This window comes from Centrocercus urophasianus, unplaced genomic scaffold (genome assembly GCF_019232065.1).
Source record: "Centrocercus urophasianus isolate 14NV4802_14NV808 unplaced genomic scaffold, USGS_Curo_1.0 seq_14, whole genome shotgun sequence".
NCBI classification, from domain to species: Eukaryota; Metazoa; Chordata; class Aves; order Galliformes; family Phasianidae; genus Centrocercus; species Centrocercus urophasianus.
In genome coordinates this window covers 33,532,928-33,556,586 of record NW_024884586.1, presented here as the reverse complement: position 1 = coordinate 33,556,586, position 23,659 = coordinate 33,532,928, and the positions used below count along the sequence as shown (strand labels likewise).

Genomic DNA, 23,659 nt, shown 5'->3' with positions numbered 1-23,659 from the left:
AAAGTCCCACAAAATGAACACAATATGAAAAATATAAAAAACACAAACAAGTGTATGACAAGAACACTGGGGATCACATTCAACTCACAAGGCTAAGCAAAGTTCAGTGCTCTTGTTCTTAACTGATTACCCACTCAGAGGGAATAGTAAAATATAAAGACCACAGTGGGATATGGCAGTACCCCAGAGAAATCTCTTCAGCTCAATATCAAACACAAGTATTTATTAATCACTCCAAATAGTAATGTTCAAGATACATGTTCTGCTTCATGGAAACAACTGAATTCAGCTAAGCTTCTTATTACCTTGCTTTCAGTGAGGAGATGATAACAATCCCAAGTCTCAAGGAGGGAAGGAGAACAAAAAGAGCACAAGGCAGTAGAAACTGGAATTGAGGGTGGTAAAAAGTGGCTGGAATGAAGAGAAGCCAAATAGCTGTGGAAGAGACAGAGGGAGTTTGGGGGAGGAAGGAGCCAGGCTCTGTGAAGGACAGGAAACTACCTGTTTTCTCCATGTCTCAGCAATGAAATATCTGGAAATCACTCAAGTGGCAAGGATTGTAAGAAGATGTTGCAGTGACTCAGACATTCCACTTAGTTCTGCTTTTGAGTTTTCCTGTTAATGTCCCAATCAGCATTAGACTTGTAATTACTGAGCTCGTGAGAACTAATAAAAATAATACTTGCATATCATTTCTACAGTCAGAAGACCAGGTAGTTGAAGAAAGAAAATAAACTCTTAAATCCTCCATTACTGCTACTATTAGATCATCCAAAACTCTCTTAACATTGGCTACTGCATTATAAATTAAATGGAGCAAGGATGGGAGATACGATATCTCTTATTAGGACAACCAATATATTTCTAACAATACAGGAAAACTCACAGAAACACAAAAACATTAAAGCAAGCTTCTTTACAGAGAGAGAAAAAGGAAACGTCTCTAAAAAAAAGACTCCTAGAACTTATATATTTAGAAGCAAGGCTGCTTTTTTCAACTGTATTGGGCTGACTAATAAAGACTGCATGTTTTCAGAAATCCAGCCTTGATTACAACAGAAGACTATTAAGACTATTAGGGGTATAACATACTACTTTCTCCATAATTAATCAGGTACTCATGTTCCAGAAGATTTTTTCTGTTTTGCATTCTGGAGTGTTAGGTTAAGTTCAGATGGTCAGCAGCTACCAAAATTCAGAACACAGCAGAGCTGGCTCAGTCCCTCTATTCAGTATAAAGCCTAATACCCAGACAAGCATGCACAAAGAATCTAGATGCAACCTTGTGAGACCTCAAGTTTCAAGGACAAGATGAAGACTGATATATAAAATCAGCAGACGTGGCTGGGAGCTGTTTCACACAGCTCCCTTCTATGCTTCACATCAAACAAATCCATGCTAAATTTTGTCTTTAACAACTACAACAATCACTGCATTATCTGAGGAAATTCCTCTTCATAACAAGCTCTTGTGTGCTTTGTGTAATTCCTTTACAAATAACCTTGAGCCTTATGCATGTCCTCTTAATATCTCAGGAGAGGATCTCGTTTTTTTGTCCTCTCTTCCTCTCTCGCCTGCCCTCCCCCAGCCCCCAAATTATCTCTTGCTGTCTTCTGGGTGGTTATGTTTAATCTCAGGATTAGGCAGCAGTCTGCAGTTTGCCTGGAACATCTTATCAGCTTCCAAGAGACATTTACAGGGAGAAAAAGACTCCGGTTTTGATAGCAGTAATTGTATTTAGCTTGTAAGATACAAGGCTATTTATCTCAGAGCTGGAAAATCACAGAGGGAGAGATAGAAAATAAAAAATTGCTGATAAAAAATAAATAAAACCAAAAAGAATGAAGAAAAGAAAAGAAGCAACTCCCTCCCTCAAAGTCCGTCCTCAAGTGGAGTGAAGGCATGGGTAAAGGACTTTACTGAACAAAACAATCCTGCCACTTATAGAAAGAGATTGAAAATATCAAGGAAATGGTGATGAAATGCTCAAGTAGGACAAGAAATGACCTGGTTCAAAGCAGGCACTGAACTCTAGTTTAGCAGTCATATACTCATGGAATTAGATTTGTAGAGATGTGAATAAGCTTTTTTTTTTTTTTTTTTGAGATACAGAACACTAATATTTGGTTTTAAAATAGCTGGTGCTGTGAATATCCAATGTTTCTGAAAATGAAGACAGTTTTTATTTTTCAAAGAAACTTACAACTGTGCCTCCCATTGGACACATGATGTCAATACAAGTTATCTTTCTTATTAAATGCCCCTTCCATTACAAATTTGTAGTATTCAGCACCTTCTCTCCAAAACAGCTTAATCATCCTTTTCTCCCATCCCAAAAGCCTTGTTAAATTTCTGATGCTGATATGACTCAAGTTCTATTTGGCCTACAGAACTACTGCAGTAGTTTCGGGTAAATATTAATACAAAAATAGGATTCAGATATTTTGAATTTTCTTAGGCTGTAACCAATATTTCAATAGAGTACAATTTAAATAATACACAAATAGGGCAGACTTAAAATCATCCAACTGAGAAATATTTAGCACTTTGTCGAAGTATCCAGTTGCCTTTGACAGCAGGAACAAAAACAAACAAACAAACAAAACAACAACAAAAAACCCCAACCAACCAACCAACCAAAAAAATCCTCACATTCCCACATTTCCATTTGTACCTCTGTAATCACAGAGAAAATTCAGTAAGAAAAAGATAAACTTGAATTATATCAAACAGAGATGAAAAACAAATACTTTACTTGTTTGCATCTCCATAATTATTTCTCTGCAGCTAAAACAGATTAAACAGATGATCTATTAAATCAATACATGGATGATGTATATTATTTCTGCCGTCCCCAAAAACATCTTGGAAATTTTCTTCAAAGATGAGAGGTGATAAGGTGAAATATACTTTTAAAAATACATGGTGACTAGATTTTTTTTCCAGAGCTTATGTCTTACCACAGTTCATTTAAACAAAATGTATTTAACCTTTTCTTCTGTTACCATGAGTGTAAAATAGTTTGCTGAAAATCTTGAAGGATCATGAAGGAATTCAGCTAGCTTTCTTCCCTACCTCCCATCCCCTCTCTAATATTAACCAAGCAATTTCCAATCTTTCCCTGATTATATGAAAAATATATCAGTGCAAGAAAAACTTGATGGCTTTTACATTTAAGATAGGTAGGACAATCATGACCACTGTAATTTTAATGTGAGCTTCTGGGAAGCTATTTTTTTCAGACAACAGCAAGTAAGTAAGCTTTTTTTTTTTTTTTTTTTTTTTTTTTTTTACATAAACTACTAAAGATGTATTTTAGTGAAGACTTTAAACTGACATAAGCCAGCCTTGTAACACAGGAAGTAATTTTATCTTTGTCCATCTCCTGATCAGTCATTTTCACAACCCTGTAACCTCTTCTCCCGGGCTACTTGCATGGTGACTAATATTGGTGAAATGACTGAGCTGAAAAGAAGGTGAGAGTAGAAAAAATAAATTTAAGTAACATGAGCACGAGAAGGAGTAATGAAAGAATGAACTTTGCTGTCCAGCTCCAGCTGTAAACTGTATTACAATCCACCTACATTAGAATTTTTATGTGAATAGGGAGCATGCCTCTGAGGTTTACCTAGCACTCCCTACTTGCGATGCTTTGGTTCACATACTAAAATGCTCTCAGGGAATGTGAACTGGATTTCTTTCCTAACCAGAAGTTATGCTCCAGCTGTTTGGGGAATTCAGTCCTTGGGATTGGAGCTAGTCCAAAACCTCAGGCTGGAATCAGGGATCTTAGAACCAATTTTTTGTTTTATAGGTGTACTCTCATCAGGCCACCATACTCACCAGAGCCATCACAAACTCCCTGGAGGTCTGTTGTAAGCTATCCATATTCCTAAAATCCAACTTTCTTACAATTTGTACTTGATTCAGAAAATGAAAAAAATGATGACATCTTTTTCCTATTTTTTGAAGCCAAAAGAACAATTCTGTGATTCTGTGAACTGAACACTAATATCATTGGAAAGGGCAGAGACTCCTAGGAGAAGGCTAAGTGATCATTCAAGAGAATGATAAAGGGGAAAAATATAAAATCTGTGCTGAGAGAATGAACTAATGAATCCTCATAAGGGCCCAATTGCTCAATGCTGTCCCTCCCATTTCTTCTTCTTTTTTTTTTTTTTTTTTTTTTTTCCTTTCAAATGTATAAATCTAGGCTACAATTCTCTCAGCAAAGTATATATTTCTTTAAATGCCAGCAAATTTCTGCCTCTCACTTCCTTTCCTGTAATCTCCTTTAAAACATTACTCCACCTAGATTTTTCCTCTGGTTTCTTATTCTTTCTCCCTGTAAAGCTTCTCTTCACCTAGTTTTGTTTCCTTTATGACTGCAGAAGATGTAGTCGATGCACGGATGGATGAACAGGAATATCAGGCTTCTTTCAACATGCACTACAAATCTGGCAACATACAAAGAATTTCTTTGCAAGCAGAGATGAAGAAAATCTGCCACTCAAGAACTAAAGAAAATTTAAGGACTGAGGTGTTTCAGCTGTGCTTCAAAACAAAAGATTTGTTTTTAACCCTTCTGAGAATTGCTGACTCCCAAACCTTAAGGATGCCTGACTTAAATCCTTCTCACTGTACTGTAAAGTGCCTCAAGTTTGAAGGGTTTTACAGTAATCTGAAACAAAAACATGTCACAGACTTCATTTGCTTAAACCAGCTTTCCTATCTAACTTTTATTTCAAAAATGATTCCAAAATGATTCCTACTGCATCACCAAAAAGATGAATTTAAATTTAGAGGCATCTGTCAGGAGCAACATAAAGAAGAAAATGGCCAAACGCAATCTGTTACCTGGGATGTACACTAAAAGGTGAAAGCACATGAGACAGTGGAAGAGAGGAAGTTGTGGAAAATAGCACTTTAGGGCACAGCAAATCATACGTATTTGGTAGCAAAATGTATACATACCCTGACTGAGAAATACATTGCAATGATCAACTTGGTTAATTAAGAATCAAGGAACTGGTCATCAGTAGAAAATATAGATAAAGCCCATCTCCTTATTGCACAATTGAGGGAGAGAAGCAAGGGCAAAATACAAATAAATCATGAAAAGTTCAACGGTTTTGCCCGAACTAAGTCATAAAGCTGAACAGCAGACAGGAGTCCCATTGTTAATGCTGCTGTTTGCCATTACCCATTTCTCAAGAGCCTTGTCTCAGTTACCTTCACTGGATCACTTTTCAGAGTCTTATCATCCAGTAAGAGAAACTCTGTCAGAGTTTGAATGGTACTAAAACTGAGAGGTCATTTCTAAATCTGAGCCAACCTTAGCTTCAAGTTAATTCCCTCCTTTACAGTTTATCATAGAATCCTTAGAGTTGGAAGGAACCTTTAAAGGTCACCTAGTCCAACTCCCCTGCAATGAACAGGGATATCCACAGCTAGATCAAGTTGCCCAGGGGCTGATCTAGCCTTGCCTTGAAAGTCTTCTGGGGTGGAGCATCAACCACATCGCTGGGCAGCCTATACCAGGGCCTCACCACCCTCACTGTGAAATGCTTCTTCCTTATGTCCAACCTAAAATGACCCTCTTTGAGCTTGAAACCATTTCTCCTTGTTTTGTCACCACAGACCCCACTAAAGAGTCTATCCCCTTCTTTCCTGTAGCTCCCCTTTAGATATTGAAAGACTGCTATCAGGTCACCTCGGCGCCTTCTGTTCTCCAGGCTGAACAGCTCCAATTCTTTCAGCCTGTACTCATAGGAGAGATTTTCTATTCTGTGAATCATTTCTGTGGGCCTTCTCTGGACACACTCCAACAGGTCTGTGTCCCCCCTGTACTGAGGACTCCATAACTGGATGCAGTACTCCAGGTGAGGCCTCACCAGCACAGAGTAGAGAAGCAGAATAACCTCTCTCAACCTACTGGCCACATTTCTTTTGGTGCAGCCCAGCATACAGTTGGCTTTCTGGGCTGCAAGAACACACTGCTGGCTCATGTCCAGCTTCCCATCCACCAGTACCACCCCATTTTATTTTTTGGCAGGGCTATACTCCTTTCAACTCCCAGCTTGTATTGTTAGTGGGGGTTGCCTTGACCTAGATGCAAGATCAGATTTACCTCTAACCCTTTTCTTCACAAGAAAACAGCTTGTGTTGCAGGTTACTGAGGCGTAATTGGATGTTTAAAAGACAAATAGACAGACAAAAAACAACCCAATATGTACGTATCAGAACTGTAGGTTTGCTCCTTTTCTGCTTTCCTTTCACTTCCTTGTCTTTTATATGAAATTGTAAAACACATCTCTGGAATCTTTCATTCCCTAGTTTCTTTAATTTCAATTTAACTGAATACAGTGTTTTAAGGAAAGCCAATATTCTCCCTCTTTGCTCATTTTATGAGCATCACACATTTTTTTGTACTTTCCATTGAGCAAGTAATTATGAATCTGATGTATAACCCTTCAAGAGCTAATAAAACTCAGAGAGGAACATAGAAATACCATTAAGATTTCCACCTTGCTGCCATCACATGTGATGACAAAGAAACTTTCGCTAATTTGCCAAATTTATGAACACAGCTGCAACACCACGCAAAAAATTATGCACACATTAAATTGTCCACATTATAGACATCACAGCATACTCAAACATGTACGTGCCACAAATAAGTTTCTTTTTAAAACACTACAAAAAATTGTCTCTTCCAGAATTGAAGTGATCCTACATGTAGAACACAGAAATCCTTCGATATTAATACACAAGTTGAAGATAAATTGCAATTTCAGTATTCTATAGCTGAGACACACTAGATTAGTCCAGATCAGCTTAACCACAAAACTCTTCTAAAGCTGAGATTCTGCTGAATGTGTTTATTCTCTACATGAAAAATATTAGGCGCATGTTTGGTTTGCTCAGTTGTCTTCTAAATCATCACTTCCTTAGAAAACTGAACTAATCAGGCATGGTTTCTTGTAGCTATTCTCTTGTTTAAGTTTTTCACAAAGCTGAGACATTAATAATACTTTTATCTATCTACCTATGAATATTCTAATTTTTAACACAAAGTGAGATCAAGCTACAGTCCTTTCCCCTGGGAGAATTAGGATAGTGCACTCCTCCATCAGTTATTTTCACTAGCCATGTTGGACTTGAATATATTTTTTTCTTTTTAAAAATCTTTTGTTCCCTCCATCAAATTTGGCTAAAAAATCAATATGAAAATTAACTGAAAAAATATAGGAGACAAACACACATTGATGTATGATGCCCAAAGCCCTATTTTCACATGGAGAGGCTGAAAAATACTACACCTACGAAGAGCCAGAATGTGAAACACCTGCATGGAAAGGAAATGATGTCTGGAATATAAAGGTTCCTTTGGGGTACAACTGCATATACTTAATACTAGGCCAGAACATAAGACCAATGCCAATTCTACTAAACCATATACCTTCTAAAGAAAATGCAGGACTACTTTAACCAAGACAAATACAGAGGATACTGAGATATTCTCTGAATGTGACTTCTTTTCCCTTTAAAAAAAAAACAAAAAAAACCATCTCTGAAGCAATAGCCGAATGTTTTGTTTCTTTACAGGAGGGAATTACTACAGCAAGTAATAGGAGAAGAAAACATATTCGAGGGATTTTTACTGTCTATAATTGGCTGGCAATTAGGTCAGAGGTATTTTACCATAAAACAACTGAAGAAAGGAGCAGAAAAGGGATGCTCAGTTTGGGGACCTACAGCCATCCTACCTTTTCTTACGAATGGATAATAGTGCTAGAATCTAGCTCAGCATTCTTGTCATTACTTTCTTAGAAAGCAATTATTTCACTAAAATAATGATTAATTTTATTTTTTTTAATTTAATTAATAATTATTAAAGTGTACTCTTGCACACACAGCATCAAAACACTAAAAAAAAAAATCACTGAATATGAAGTAATATCACTTGCAGTGAAAATTTCCCTATGCACTTTACGATTGAATAGAAGAGATGAAATTATCCCTTTGGAATAATTTATTAGTGTTTGAGAATAATGGAATATTCATACAAAACTAGTAAATTGCCTTATGTCTATCAGTAAATTTTTCTATCTTCTATTCCAGATCAGTTATGTATAATCTAGAAAGGAAGAACTGGAAGTTGCTTATACTTAATACTTGGAAGCAACAAGATGATCATCACTTGATCATAGACAACAAAGTGTGAACAAGATGAACATGGCTACAACTGGAATTGTTTCCCTATGTTTCTTCTGCTTTTTGTAACTATCCCCATCACCAAGTCTCAACTGTATTATGCCCTGTCCACATCATGTACAGAAGCCTGTTTTTCACTAGGGATGAGTTTAATCTTTTTACATGGCGACGTGGCTGTGTATTCCCAAGAGTGAGATAACACATGAGACAGTGATTCAAGAGCCACTTGTTCAGTATTCCTGGTGGACTTGGGGTGATGACTTTCCAAGAGGTACTGAATTGCTGCACTATATTTTGACCTAAAGTCAACTAAGAGTTGTCAGCTTTGTCTAGATTTTGTGTCAACCACTATTTATGTGCAAACCTAAAAGAGAGTGAAAATCGGGTGATGAAAAATTGAGGCAAGAATAAGGTTCATTCAAGTATTTGCAACTCAGTCTCCCACATTCTTTACAGTTCAGCTGTGTACCTATATAGCCTGCATCTTGGGGGTGGCTAAATCTACCTCTCCTTCTTGCAAAGTGCATTCAAAACTTTTCTCTCTTAATTACTGAGAACATCACAAGTAGCAAAACCAAGTTTGTTGTTGAGTTTTTTGTTTTTGTTTTTTACTCTCTGCTGAACCAAGATTCACTTAGAGACCTCCATAATAGCAAACGCTATGTGTATCATACCATACAGTTATAAAAGACCAACCCTGTGTTTTCCAAAAGACAGAACATTCACCACTAGGCTGGTCAGTTTAATATTGAGACGATGCTACAAAGTCCGATACAGTAACCACCTATGGTTAAATGTTATTTTGTAAATATGAGTAGACAGAAAGAGAAAAACAGAAAAAGCACGTACCTGTTGGATAGTGTTCGTTCACTGGCCAGCTGTCAACCTGAAGCGTAGCATTGCCGCCATTCCTGGTAAAGCGCACCACATGGTATTTGCCATCATTCACAGGTGTGCTTTCCTCTTTAATAGAGATATCCACTGTGCCAATATTGAAGACTACGCCAATCTTGCCCTGCTCCTGAAAGAAAAAAAGAAAAAAAAATCTTACAAATTGCTTGCTATTAGGAGAATGTTCTGGCCCTGTAAATCTCTACTGGGTTATTGTGCCGGTAGATGGCACTGAAGAATACACAGAAGCATCATTTTGAATTTAGTCAAGATACACTTCATTGGCTCTGCTTCAAGGCTGACATTGTCTTCCACACTCTTCCTTATAGCTTTCACGTGAACATAACAACTAGCTTGCTCTCTTAAGTGTTACAAAGTACAGTTAAGAAATCAGGCAATAAAACTAAGGAGATGTGAACCGTTACTTGAACAACAATTAGTAAGATTAGTAGTTTCTTGTTCAGTTGCCATCTGAAGTGCAGGCACATGCAGGCTGTACCCTAACTGTTCCACAAATGCAAAAATAGAACAGAATAAATAGCCTCCCTAAAACAAATAACGTGGGAATCAGCAGAGTGAATGTGTTTTCAAATATAATAGAATAAGAAATGAGCAAAAATGTACTAACCAGCTTTGGACATTTGAGGGAAGCTAATTGCTCCTAAACCAAATGGAAAATGCTACAGACCTTCAAAGGATTGGAGTGACTGCAGTCTTATTTTTCTATCTCACATGCTCCAAGCAATGACTTGCTCCCCCTAGTGATCTCCCAAAACTTTCCAAATGCAGTTAACAAGAATACATCTTCAAGCTTTCAGAAAGATGTACAGTAAGCTGGCTTCAGGGTTTATGAAGGCATACTACTATGTCCACAGCATGGATTCAATTCTGATTCAGACAGAACTAAAATTTTTCACTCAGAAAACCATTACATTTGTTACCACCCATACTACAAAACCGGCATTAGCCTTATTAGCTGTCTCAATGGAGAAATCGGAAAAGAAACAAAACGAGATAGTGGAAGGCCATCTCATAACCTCTTTGAAATAGAACTGTGGTGTACATCAGACCATCAGACTTTCTTCTTTTTTCCTTTTTTCTTTTTTTTTTTTTTTTCCTAACAGTCTACCTTACCTTATTCTTTGAACTGCAATCATAGAATCACAGAATCTCAAGGTTGGAAACGACCTGCAAGATCATCTAATCCAACCACCCTCCCATTCCCAGTACCACAAGCTACTAAACCATCTCTCGTAGCTCCTCGTCCAGGCACCTCTTGAACACTGCCAGGGACGGCGACTCCATCACCTCCCTGGGCAGCCATTCCAGTGCCTGACCACCCTATGAGAGAAAAAGTTTCTCCTAATGTTCAACCTAAATCTCCTCTGGTACAACTTCTGGCCATTTCCTCGGGTCCTACTATTTGCCTGGGAGAAGAGGCCAGACCCTTTTTCATCACAACCTCCCTTCAGGAAGTTGTAAAGCGCAATGAGGTCTCCCCTGAGTCTCCTCTTCTCCAGACTAAACAATCCCAGCTCCCTCAGCCACTCCTCATAAGACTTGTGCAATATCAATACTGCAATATCAGTTGAAAAGGAAAACAAACAGTCCTATAATTAAAGAGATCATTAAAAAAACGGGACTGTGCCTGGATTACTTTAAATTTAGCACTGTAACAGCATATAAAGCATTCTCCCTCTTCTCCAAACAGTAAATTTTAGACTCTACTGCATTTATACTGGACAGCAAGTCCTACATTCATTCACACTACAATGTTTTGGACTGACTTCATTATAAGATATAAATCTGTTTTTTAATGGTGATAGGGGTAAGTTGATTGCAACATTTTATTGCAACTGAGAAATGCAGAAAATTGTGTAAAACACATCACAGGCCTAACTGAAAACCTCCTCCAGCTCTATACAGTCTCTCCTCCAGCAATGTTCCTCATGACTTTCTGAGTTTTGCAGAAGCATGACTTTACCAGATTTTGATACTCATACTTGGACTGACCTGGATCTTGTCATGAAAATGGTTCTGTTCCAATTACTAGGATAGAACACAACATAATGCAATTCTCTGAAAGCAGAGCTATTGAAACCAAACTGCAAAGAAAGACTTGAAGGTATACAAGTCATAGTTTATTAGTTTATTCATGTTTTGTTGTTGTTGCTTTGGTTTTAGTATCTCTAGGGCACAAGATTATCCCTGGAAAAAAAATCCAACTGTTAGTTTACTCATTACTGGTAGAAAAACAGTAAAACAAACTAGAAAGAAAAACCTACAGCAAAATACAACGACCATGGATACAGGGCAAATACAGGATTTATTTTCAAGATTTCTTCATCTCCAGTTTCCTCTATTACAACAGCTAATTAAAAGCAGCTTTAATGAATATCTTCCCTTTAAATTTGAAAGATGAACTTTACCACTAGCATTGAACATTTCATTATGGACTTGGCCTCTATCACTCCATTCCCCGTATAGCTAGCACATTTTCTTTCTATGTTACCAAACATGGATATTAACTAGACCTGCAAGTATACAATGAAGAAAGATGTATTTCAAAGCCACTATGTTTATTTTGTACTTAAATAAATAAATATCTTGCCAAAGTGAGGAAAAATCAAAATACATAACCACAGAGCTGCAAGTTACATGCTCCAGAAGAACTCCAGAGAATTATAGTAGACTAGGCATTCCTTGCTATCAGCACTCGCTGATCTGCTCCAAACTTCTTATGTGAAAAGGTGATCGCACATCCCTTGATATTGCTGCCCTCAAAAGCCACACTGCTTTCTCCTCACTTTCAAATTTTTTGGAGATAAAGTTCTGTCAGGAGGTTTCTAAGACATCAGGCAAGTAATTATCATTACTTAATGAATGATTGTAGATAAATTACATGTATAGAAATACTAAAAAGAATGTATAAAGCCTCACTTTGTCCTCTCTGTTCTACACTACCATCCCCTTCAGGCCCTGGCAGCAATTCCTTGTTATGTGCATTGCTCCAAAAACACTATGAATGTTAGTAAATGACACGGGCTAATCTCGGTCCAAGGATCAGGAGATACGGCATCTTACCCTTAAGCATTATTTTCCTTTGGGCAATATTTTATTTTACCTTCTCATAAAATAGATTCTTCATCAGTAAAAGAGGATTGACAGATATTTATCTTTCCAAGATCTACAAGCCCTATAATCCAGACATATTTTTACCTAAACTCTGATAGCATTTTAATAATCCAACAAACAATTACATATTGAAATTGGAAGGAGCTGACAGTGGCCTCTTAAAAGACCAATGACAATATTTGCCCCTCAGTTTCATGACAGAAAGCAATCTAACTGAAACAATGCTCTGAAGGAGAAGGAAATAATCATTTTAGTACAGAGCATCACAATGCACAAGCTGGAGATGGAGACTGTGAAATTCCAGCCATACACCAACAGCTGCGCACACTGCTTACTTTCAGAAAGGCTCTAACTTTTGGTCCTCACCTTTCAGCCATCTTTTTCTTAATCTAAAAGTCAAATCATCTAGACTGAAAGCAGACAGCTGCTCCCTGTGCGCAGAAAACATTTTCTCAAAAACTAAGAGAATACCAGGCAATAAAACAAATCCTATGCTGAGCTGCATCTATATGAATAAATAGCAATTCTGTGGAAGAAACTCAGGACCCTTACTGATGCAAGAAAAAAGAAAAATAACTTTATTGAGGTGAAAGAAGATATACATGTCAGCTAATTTTGGCAGATTTTTGAGAGATATTATAAGCAGTAGGTCAACTATTGTTTTATACCTTCTTTTTTTACTGCTTCAAGATGTCAAACTAGATTCTCTAAATCCTCATTACAAAACTATCAAAAAAAAAAAAAAACAACCAATACATATACAGAACAAAATAAATAGAAATTATTACTGTTAGGGGTCATGGTTTTTAAAAGAAGCAATTCTCACAGATACATAATTTATAAGGCTAAAAAGGACAAATGTTTTAATCTAGTCTGCTCTAAAATTTTATATGAGACTCTATATCATGTCAGAATTGATCTTTTTTTGAACTATGGAATATATTCTAGAACAACATGCGATTGTGATCTGAATATTAACAGCTGAGGGAACAGTCATTACAACTGGGTCTTTTCAGTTACTTTTTTGATAATAATGGCCCAGTTTTGAACACAGTCAAACAGGCAAGGGAAATGTCACGAATTATAAAGAAATGGAATAGTATATAAAAGGAAAATCTCTGTTATAAGTTAATGGTCTACCTTTGACTTGAATTTTTGAACACAGTAAACAGAACTTTATAAGCTCCCTCAGTAACAGAAGAAACACAGAAGATTCTAAAAAATATCAAATTTGATACTGTGTATATAAAAACAAAACCATTGCTATTATTTTAATAACTGGAAGAACTACAAATATTTACTAAAATCATTCAGTAACAAAATTTATTCAAAAGTAGTACAGACTGAATCATGCAATTCACTATCACAATATGTGTTGGATGTTTAAGATACATTCAGAAATACACAAATTCATGGGAGGAAAGTCAGTCATGAACTATAGGACACAACAGTGCAAACATAATATCCTGCTCAGTAGATCCTTAAAAGCAGATCATTACTTTTTATTTTAATTTTTACCATCTATACTGAAAAGCATCTAGCTTCTATAAATGGCTTGTTAGACTGATCAAGTAAAATTTTTTTTTGAACGCTATTACCAGTTCTTAGGCATTTCATAAAGAGGTAAAATGCTGAAATTAGCAAAGTTTAATGACAATCTAATCTTTTCTACTGAAAGTTTTGAATTGTGGCTTCAGTAAACATCTGCCAAGGTCAGGCTTGTATATACATTTCTGCCTTAAAGCAAGACAGTACTAGAGCAGATGATTTAAAGTTCCAGCTTCATCTTTCTGGGATTGCATACTCCCGCCAAACCCATATAATTTGCTACTTGTCAGGAACTTTATACATCACTACAGGTTTTTTGGTAACTGGTACACAATATAAATAAAATTAAGCACAGGAATTTATTTGAAAGCTGATATCATTAACAAAGCCTGAGACCTTTTGAGATTTTAACTCACAGAAGCAATCTAGTCAGTACATGGCTGAAATGATTTATTTTCTATTTTCACTGCTTTTCAGTTCTACCTTCAACAAGCCATTTGATTTGTCTTTCTGGATTACAAAGCCACTGGGTTATCATTCGGTACATTTGTATGATATCTAGCACAGTAGAACTCTGGTGTCCAGTCTGCCTCCAGATTTTGTAGTTGTACAAATAATTAACATCAACTTATGTTGTGATATATGGTATCATCACAGCATTACTATGACTGGGCACATACTAAGCTTGCCTAAGCTAATTTCTTCAAAACCCGGGGAAAATGGTCATATCCAGTTTCTCTACTTAAATTTATTGAGCAAAGCCTAGTAGTCAGTGATGTTTAGTGGTCTTAAGAGGAAGGCTTGTTTTTGTGCTGCTCAACACCCAGATGTGCCTGATTTAATTTTTTCTTTCTCTCACCCAAGGAAGTATTATGCATTGCTAGCTAATTACCTGGCATCAAAATACAATTTAAAATTCATTCCAGTGTGTTAAGGTCACAAAATTGGTGGAAAACAATTGTTACAAAGCTGGTGAAGCTCCAGCCATGAAACCATTAGTCTTCCTTGTGTAGGAATGTCACAACACAAGTAAGGAAACAGAAATTAACAACATGGTGAAAAGGAGGCAAAATGAATGATTAAAGCGATATCTGCCCATCATTTCACCGGATCATTTCAGATAGTTAATTTGTTCCCTTAGCTTACAACACGCATCATGAAAGCCTGCCCTACATCATGGTATGAACACCAACTATAAGTAGGATTAAACAGACTGCCCATGCATTTTCAAAATACTAATAGCATATTCTGGAAATTGTTGAGAAACAACACCTCTCAAATATGATGCTGGACTTGAGGAAAAAAAATCAGAAACCATTCTGAATGCTAATGTCAATTTTGATTTTTCTAAATGGCTGAGACAATACACACCATGTGCTGCATTTTAATTTTCAAGTAACCAAACATGTACCCCTTCTCCTGCATTGTTAAAGTCAGCTGATCAAAAACAGGCCCTGTACTGTCAGGTAACTCACTTCTAAGACAAAAATGTCACTGGCTTCTAAAAATGTCACATGCACTTAATAAGGAAAAGTCTGTAGTGGGAAGTCAGATTTTAGAAGGACACAAGAACAAGCAACCCACTCAGCAGCAGAGATCTTCCAGGATAAAACGTCTCCATCCATCTCACAGTGTCTCCATTTGAGTGTTAATCTGCTGAGTAACATTGCCAACAATTTATTCTGACAGAAGCTAAAGTGTCAGTTACAAAAATACAGTACCAAAGATATGATACTTACCAGCAGCATAAAATAAACTGCATACCGTAACTACCAGGTTTCTTTATCAAGAGAATTGATACAATTGTTTGATGTCTGAGGATGCAGCATCTATCATACGCTCTGTAACAGCAATCAGAGCTGTCTGTCTCAATCCATAACCCATAGAAAATGAGCACTTGTCATGAAGATGGCACTAAAAAAGGACACTGCTGCTTGACAGGAAAGGTGATGAGAAATATCAACTTACCACCATCCAATTAGCCGAAGGAGAGCAGACAGAAAAGTGCAATGGCTGAGGAAACTTTGGACATAATTAATCTATTTAAAATTTGTTTTGCCTAGAGCATGCTTGTAAATTCTATTTTAAACTCAGTCATTAACAGTATTGCAGGGCTTCAGAAAGTTTCAAAAATGCATATTTAAAGGTATCCTATTACACAGCACTGTAATATCACATATCTGCATATATCACATAGCACTGTAATATCAAAATATCACTGCATTTTCCCTTTTCAGAGTGTTTACGTATAGGTGTCTGATAGAGTTTAATGCATCCAGGGTCTATGCTGTATATTTCTTTTAAAAAGAACATAACAGATTTCATGAACTACATTTAAAATCAACATGTTGATTTTACACATAAAATCAAATTTTTAACATATAAAATCAAAGCATGTTGTAAACACAGCAGTAAGTCTTCCTTCCTAGACAAACGAGAAGTATGAGCTAAGGTTCAATAGGCCTCTCCAATCAGCCAAGATAATGAAGAAAATAAGGGTATATGTAAACACAAACAGTGCCTGGATTTTCTAAAAGGTTATTTCTAGCTTTTCAAAGCTTGCTTTTTTTTTTTTAAACTGTGAACTTATTTTAAAGAAAGTGTAGTATGGCTAGACTCCAGCAGAAAGCTTTTCCAATTTTGAATTGGTTTCTTAAAATTTTGCATGGGAGTAGAAAAAAGATAATATTATGCATGAATAGTATGTGAACACTGCAGTTTTCCACAGTCCCATACAACCAATATACTCGTATTTCTAATGAAAATTTCCAAAATAATTATCTACAAATTTTAGTAACTTTCTATGACACAGCAGTACTTGATAAGTAACAGTGCAATACTGGACAGTAATGGTGAAAGAGAAGATAGACTGCTTTTGAACACATCCCACAAAGGAGACCACCAGCACTACCTGCATTTTGCACATGAGAAAACAGAGATAAAATAAACTGACTTGCCAAAACAAGCCATTTAGCTTGGAGAAATAAAAGATGTGCCTTATTTTATCTTTTTTCCAATGAGAGACTGGGGAGTGGGCCCACAGTCATTTCTTCTTCCCACACAAATTACCTACCCAATGAGCTGAGTGGAAGAGTCAATTAAATTGTAACAGGTTGACTGTGTGGAATACAAAATGAAGGAGAGGTAAGAGTGATGGATGTCTCTGGCCAGGTATTACAGCTGTTGTCTGTGGCTGTTCTTCACCTAGATGGAGGACAGTATTGGCAGCATATGGCATGGGAGTTTGGACTTGGAAGGCCAATTGAGCAGACTATTAATAAAAGGAAGTAAAACCAAAGCAGTATGGTGGATAACAAACATGATAGACTGAACTATTCACCACTTTCCAAGTTTCTTCACCTCTATACCTTACCAAGATTTCTAGGATTCCATCTCCATTCCTATTACTTACCTTTTATCTCTGCCTGCAGCACAAAGGAAATCAGGAAGGTTTAACTGAAAGGTCTAAAAGTCAAAAAACTTTCCACTAGCTGCATCCAGGCATCAGTCACTGAGGCAGACTACCCAGGTGGAAGTCTCATCAAATACTATGAATATTGCTTTGCCTTGAAAGCCTTACCATAACCAAAATAATCAGATACTTGAGAAAACAGTCATTTGGGTGCTTCAGTTGGTGGGTAAGTGTGATATGCAGAAGCATAAAGTGGTGGCAACTATCAGTCATCCCTTGGCTAAGATTTCTGTTACAGCCTTAACCGTAAAGATATGCCATATTCCTGTATCCCAGGACTTAAAGAATCACATGATGCCCTCTACCTCACAGAGTCATTCTGCCACTGCTGCCATTAAGGCCATAATTTCTGGCACAATCTGTGATCTATGTTCCTAAGTAGTAATAGTTTAATGTCATTTCTTCTTCTCTTGAATGGTTTTAACACTGATCCTGTACAATCTTTCCTCTCATATGAACATACCAGTTTGGGTTATTTCTCCTCCCAGAATACTTTTTTTTTTTCTTTCTTTCTTTTTGACAACTTTAATCCTCTTCATGTAAGACCATCTAAACTGCACTGTAAAACAGGAAGAAGCTTCTCTGGAGTCTGATGAAAATTTCAGAATATTTTAACCATCTCCAGATACAATTGGCATTGTATCTGTGTGGTATGATTTCTGAGTCTTTACATCAGAAGATGAAAGGCTGGATTTAATTGACTATCTTGCTGATAAGCTAATATCAAATAGATCATTAACGATGACTGGTTTTTTCAACCTTACAGATAGGTTTGTTTATGGTCATGCACAGTAGTGTAAAAAGTCAGAATCCAGATCCCTTCAATGTCTCTGCTATACCTGTGCCATGGGTAGACTGTGGTCTTCAAAAACGTTTTAAAGAGCAACTATATCAGCCAGCTCAGTAGAAACATTAACAATGCTAAACTGAAATTAACATCAGAAATATAGGCACTTAACTCCTAGAGCTTTAAGAGACAAAGAAAAGCATCTAAAGACAATAAGCATCAGTATCCAAAAATATATTATTTTGCAAATCCATGTGCATTCTGTAAATCAGCGTGACCCAGCTTTACCAGGCTGCTGTATAAAGGAAGCTGCACCAACAAAACAAAGAAAACAGTACATGTACAGATATGGGTGCGCAACAGAAAATCAGGAGAGCTAGCATGGGTACCATGTATTTGTAACCATCTTATGTTCTATTTTTTCTCCTAATACGGAAGAAGAAAGAGTAGAAAAATACAACAAAATAGGCTGTGCCTGTTTTCTGTAATACTCCTGTTAGTCTCTGAGGAATCGCGCTGTTCCACTGAATAAACATCATTATCCATAAATTGCTTTGTATCTCGTTACAATGTAAAATCACCAAAGACTTTACTTCAGAAAATGGATATCGTTTTTGGGGGAAGTGAGTAATATGAATAAGTTTATGCAGATCACCGTACAGCGGTTATGCTCTGGTAACATACAAGAATGCATTACATGACATAAGTGCAAAAAGCTCTAGACAATACAAATAACATCAGTCTGCATGCAGGAGTAACCAATATTATAGCTTCAGGGGTGGATAAAACAAGCAGACTGTGGCTCTGTATCATGATATTGTAATGTTCTTTTCTCACACTAGAACACAAGTTAAACTAATTACAATCCCATAAACAGATGGATACAAATGACAGTGTGATGCACAGCAAATTCCTAAGGCAGGGCTCTTAAAGTTTCAGAACTTCTCACCCTCAGATGTCACATACTAGCAGAGAATTATCCCAATGCTTGAAAAGAAGCCATCAATCAATGGTCAGAAGACTTCAGGGAGTGCAAAAGCTGTTTCAACATTTCAGGATATATATATATCCTGAATATATATATATATATTATTTTTTTTTGTAAGAGGAGCATAAAAGATTTCAAAAGAAAACACATTATACAGATTATGTTGTTTGGTTTTCCTGTAGAGAAAACCTGTTCCTGCTTCCATTTTGTCTTTTTATTTTTTATTCTTTCCCTTCTTTCAAAGAAGGAAGAGGAAAAGACAACAACATGAGATAAAGCAGAAATATTCTTAAAATTTATGACTAAAATCAAGATATGTTATCTGAAGACAACTTTCTAGAACAGAAATAAAAAACCAATTTCAGTGGAACATATTAAAATTTTAATCAAATGTCCAAAATGAGCCTTATTTTTATTTATTTAAACCTTTTCTTCGCAATGAAGGGCGTGAATTTCTCATCTGGAATTAGCAGCAGAGCAAGCCGCCTTGAACTGGTAACTAGTGGCTTCTACTATTATCCTAAAATAAGACATACCATTATAACTTTTCTCAGTGTCATGTACTTTCTCAAAACCCTCATGGCTATTTCTAAAGAGGTTAGCCTCCCTTAATGTCCCTGCCAAACTTTAGGAATGATATCTCAAAAGACTAACAAGAAGAATTACTATCACAAGAGATAACATTGATGTCCTTCTAATAAAGACTCTTGTTGACAGTGAAGCATGTGCTAAGCAGTGGCAAGGGAAAGCTGAGTATGTTCCCTTCTGGAGTTTGTTCAAAACCAGTGGAAGCACAAATAGCGTACCTATAAGAAAGAGCCTGGGCATACACCCCAAATATGATATTAATTCTTTGTAGGTTTAGTCACGTTAGCAGATTTATACAGTTTTCTGCTAGGACTCAACATTTTCACTCACTGTAACTATGGCAATGGAAGAGAAAAAAAATGTATTGCAAACAATTTTTTTCAAATACTGTTATTCAATTGTTACAGCTTTTTAGTGCTTTTAAAAATGCATTTACCAATTCACTTTTTCCACGATACACTTTCAAGAGACCTCATCTTGGATTGTTTGGGAGTTATTTTATTTTATTCCTAATGTAGAATGTTAAATACTCAAGGATGCTCCTGTAATGTAATGATTCAGAATCCCAGCCAGTGGTTAACAGCTCTGCTTCAAGGTGGTACTGAATACACATACTTTCTCAGCCTTAAGGAATGCATTTCTTCCTTTCTTTGTTAAACTGAGTAGGTGGCTTCAAGAAAAGGAAACACGAATGTCTTGCCCTCTTTTCTAGTAAATGCTTCACAATGAGAATAACTTGAAATGTAAAAAAGCTTGAAAGACACTTTATTGTTTTAGTCAGAGATGTTAATGGCAATGGCTGCACTTAAGAAAGAAAAGAAAAAAAAAGATGAAGGAAACAGAAAATCAGCAGCTGTGTCTTGATCTGGATCAAAGAGATAGAGAGGGAACTGTGCCAAGTATCTCCTGTGAAAGTGTTTCCCAGTTTTCTGTATACTCAATTAGGTATAAGGAACTCCATTGTGCTTTTCAGTGCATACTAAAAACACTATTTTTTGAAGATCTGCAATTTTATAAGCATGATTAACTGGGATGAGACCCTTAACTCATTTACTGTAGACTACGAAATAGCTACAGAAGAACTGTGTTCTTTTCATACCTTTGTGGATTGAATTAAATTGCAAATTAGAAAGGAATAGCATTGTTGAATCCTTGATAGGGATGTTTATCTGAAAACATGCTGGCTTAAAAACTGTTGCTTTAAATTGATTCTCCGAGCCTTAACGCTATTAACAGTTGAGCATTGGGTATACTTCATTATTTTCCGAGATTTACCTGTGGCTTATTTGCAAAAGCCACCTTTCTATCACTGTATTGACACACAAATGGAACCTGCACTTAACCCTGCCACATTTGCTAACTGAGCACAAATCAAAAATTTCCACTCTTCATTGTCAAAAAGATGAAGATGAACTATTTTCTGTCCAACTCAAACAGCACTTGTGCATCCAGGTTAGCCATCTACCAGAAATGATGTAAACCGCAGCATCAGGTCCTGACCACAAACACATCAGAACATTTTCCTGCTTTGACTTCAGATGAGTGCAGGTGAATACTTTTCTTGCAATGGCAAACAACTTTGGGAAGAACATTCTGCAGTTTCATTTGTGTATGTTGTTTTCTCTTTCAGGGCTTTACAGAGACTAAGTTATAGCATAGCATAGAGCTTTTTGTCTTGCACACTAGAGCTGGAACAATGATCTGAATTTCTCCTTCTTAAAAGGCTATGGAAAGGAAGAATGAGGGAAATAACGGAGGAGGTCAATCCTCAAAAGCATCAACATCGTGTACCAAACTACTACTTCTAGCATAGATCGGTGCTTCCACCAAGATTCTGAGATGGCTCAAAAAGAAAATAGATGCAATGACTCATGTTACTAAAGGTACATTGCTCATAATCAGAGCCATTTCCTAGACCGTTAAATCAGCAACTTTCATGAACACTGAATTAAATACATCTTAAGTGGTATTTCAGAATTACAGTTGGTTACATTTGGGCCTGCTGACCTTAATAAAACCATCTCAAGTATTATCTTTTTAATTAAGGTAATGGTAAAGCTCTGAGGATGAGTATTATTTTTCACTTCATTAATTTTATTGTTAACTTGCAGAAGTGATATTGAAACAGATTAGCAAAGCAGCAAGACAGAGGGGACATTTCAGGTGGTCTGAACTGTACTACAGTATTCCTAGGTCCAGACTCTTAGTGCCAATCAAGCCCTGGGCACAGGAACCCTGTCTCCAAATTGTTCAGCACCACAATTCCAAATACAGCCAATAGCTGATCTACCAGCAGTCAGTCTGACAGCCACACCAGCCTGCCTGGTTTCCCTGGTCTCCACAAAATAGAGATGTTATTTTTTAATAAATGCAGGAAAGCCTTTTTTTTTTTTTTTTTTTTTTTTTTTTTTTTAAGAGGCAGATGGCTGTTCTGCAAGTTCCCTTTCTGTTGGCTGTTAAGGAATTAGGAATTAACATTCATGCAGATTAAAAAAAGTATCTAAGGATGCAGTTGCCTTTTTGAGAAAACAAGAATGCAGACTCTCCCACTCTAGTACATACAATGAAAAACATATGCAAGAACCCAAACATAGTTACACTTGTTTTTGTGTTAGCTTTCCTTGGTGAAAGCCGTTGGCCTAGAAATCACCTTCTGGAATGGGATGATAATTTTTCCACATTAAAAATTAGCATTATGAATGTAAGGGCATTTCGTATAAGCCTTCCTCACTGATTTGGGTACTAATTACATAAATAGTAAGAATTTGGTTTTTTCTTTCATAATTAGGGTCATCCAACCGAACCAAAACACACTGAAGATTCTTTGTTCTTCATAGCTGTAAGAGAAAAATGCTAACTAAGAGTAAGGCAAGTAAAAAAAATTCCGTTCTCATTTTGTACATCACTCTTGCTCACAGGATTTATTACAGCTTAAAGGAAAAATTCTCATTGAATCAACTCCTGAAAACACTGGTAACATGTCACTGCCTTCTACTCAGCAGGTGAAAGGGAACAACCATTTACTCCAGTAACTGCAAAACCACAAATCATCTGCTTTTGTGAAAGGAATCGTGGTTTAATAAATAAATTGCAGAGCTGCATGTCAGAAGATCTTAATCCATTTTCCTTATGCTGGAAGGAACTTGTTACATGGCTTGAAGGAAGATATCTTTATATTTGATGTCAGAACAATGTTATTTTTATTAAACAGTTAAACAGTGCTCAGAGATCCCAGAATGGGAGAAGTCCTGACAACTGCAAACTTCATCCAAGAAATTCTGACCTCTTACCAAAATGTTTGCAAATGTGTTTGCAGGCTGAACAGCTCCTGATAGTGGGGTAGCTTGTTTACCTGCTCAGTCCACACATTCTGTCTGCAGCTGTTCTCAAGGGACACATACAATCATCACATTTGTCGTGATGGCAATGGCGATAATGATACTGTATGCACTAATGAAAGGCATGTGCACATTTCGCTTTCTGTAAGGCTTGGTACTTGGGCAATGCTGCTTGCCAGCTGCCTCTGTCCACAGCACAACCTGTAATTTAGTTAACAAAATGAGCCATTTCAGAGATCAATCATTATCCTGACTGTCTTTATCCATTTACTGTTGCTGCCTGTGATAAATACAGCAGGTTTCACAAACAAGGTCTTTTTCAGTTGAAAAGGATGTAAAATAAACAAAAAAATTTAATACGCCCATTCAGAGCTCTTTGTCACAGTAGTGGAAGTTGTGCCACTTTTCACCTGTGAAGTTCAGCAGAAGTATCTTTGTGACATGTTCTCACTCTCAATTTTTACATCTTCTAAGCCATCCCTTCACCTCCAGCTCCCTTAATGTTTTTACAGAATTTAGTATGGTATGACCAGAAATTCTCACATGCTGTTTTATGCTTTACAACCTTCCAGTTTTCAGATCCAGGTATGCTATAAAATCAGTTATTTTCGTAGGTAAATGAACTCCAGGGCTCAAACAGCATCAATGGCCTTAAAGAAACAATGTCTAACGCTACTGATGTTTCACCTCCCATT

At 36.7% G+C, this 23,659-nt stretch overlaps 1 protein-coding gene across 4 annotated transcripts in view; it reads right to left on the bottom strand.

Moving 5' to 3' along the window:
- The window catches only part of NRXN3 (neurexin 3), an 891,094-nt gene that overhangs the window by 123,938 nt on the left and 743,497 nt on the right, over positions 1–23,659 (bottom strand). For all 4 annotated transcript variants that reach the window (XM_042814128.1, XM_042814126.1, XM_042814127.1 and 1 more), the window contains one exon: positions 9,067–9,238. In XM_042814128.1, coding sequence (XP_042670062.1) covers positions 9,067–9,238 — 172 coding nt within the window. The remainder of the gene's footprint in view (positions 1–9,066; positions 9,239–23,659) is intronic.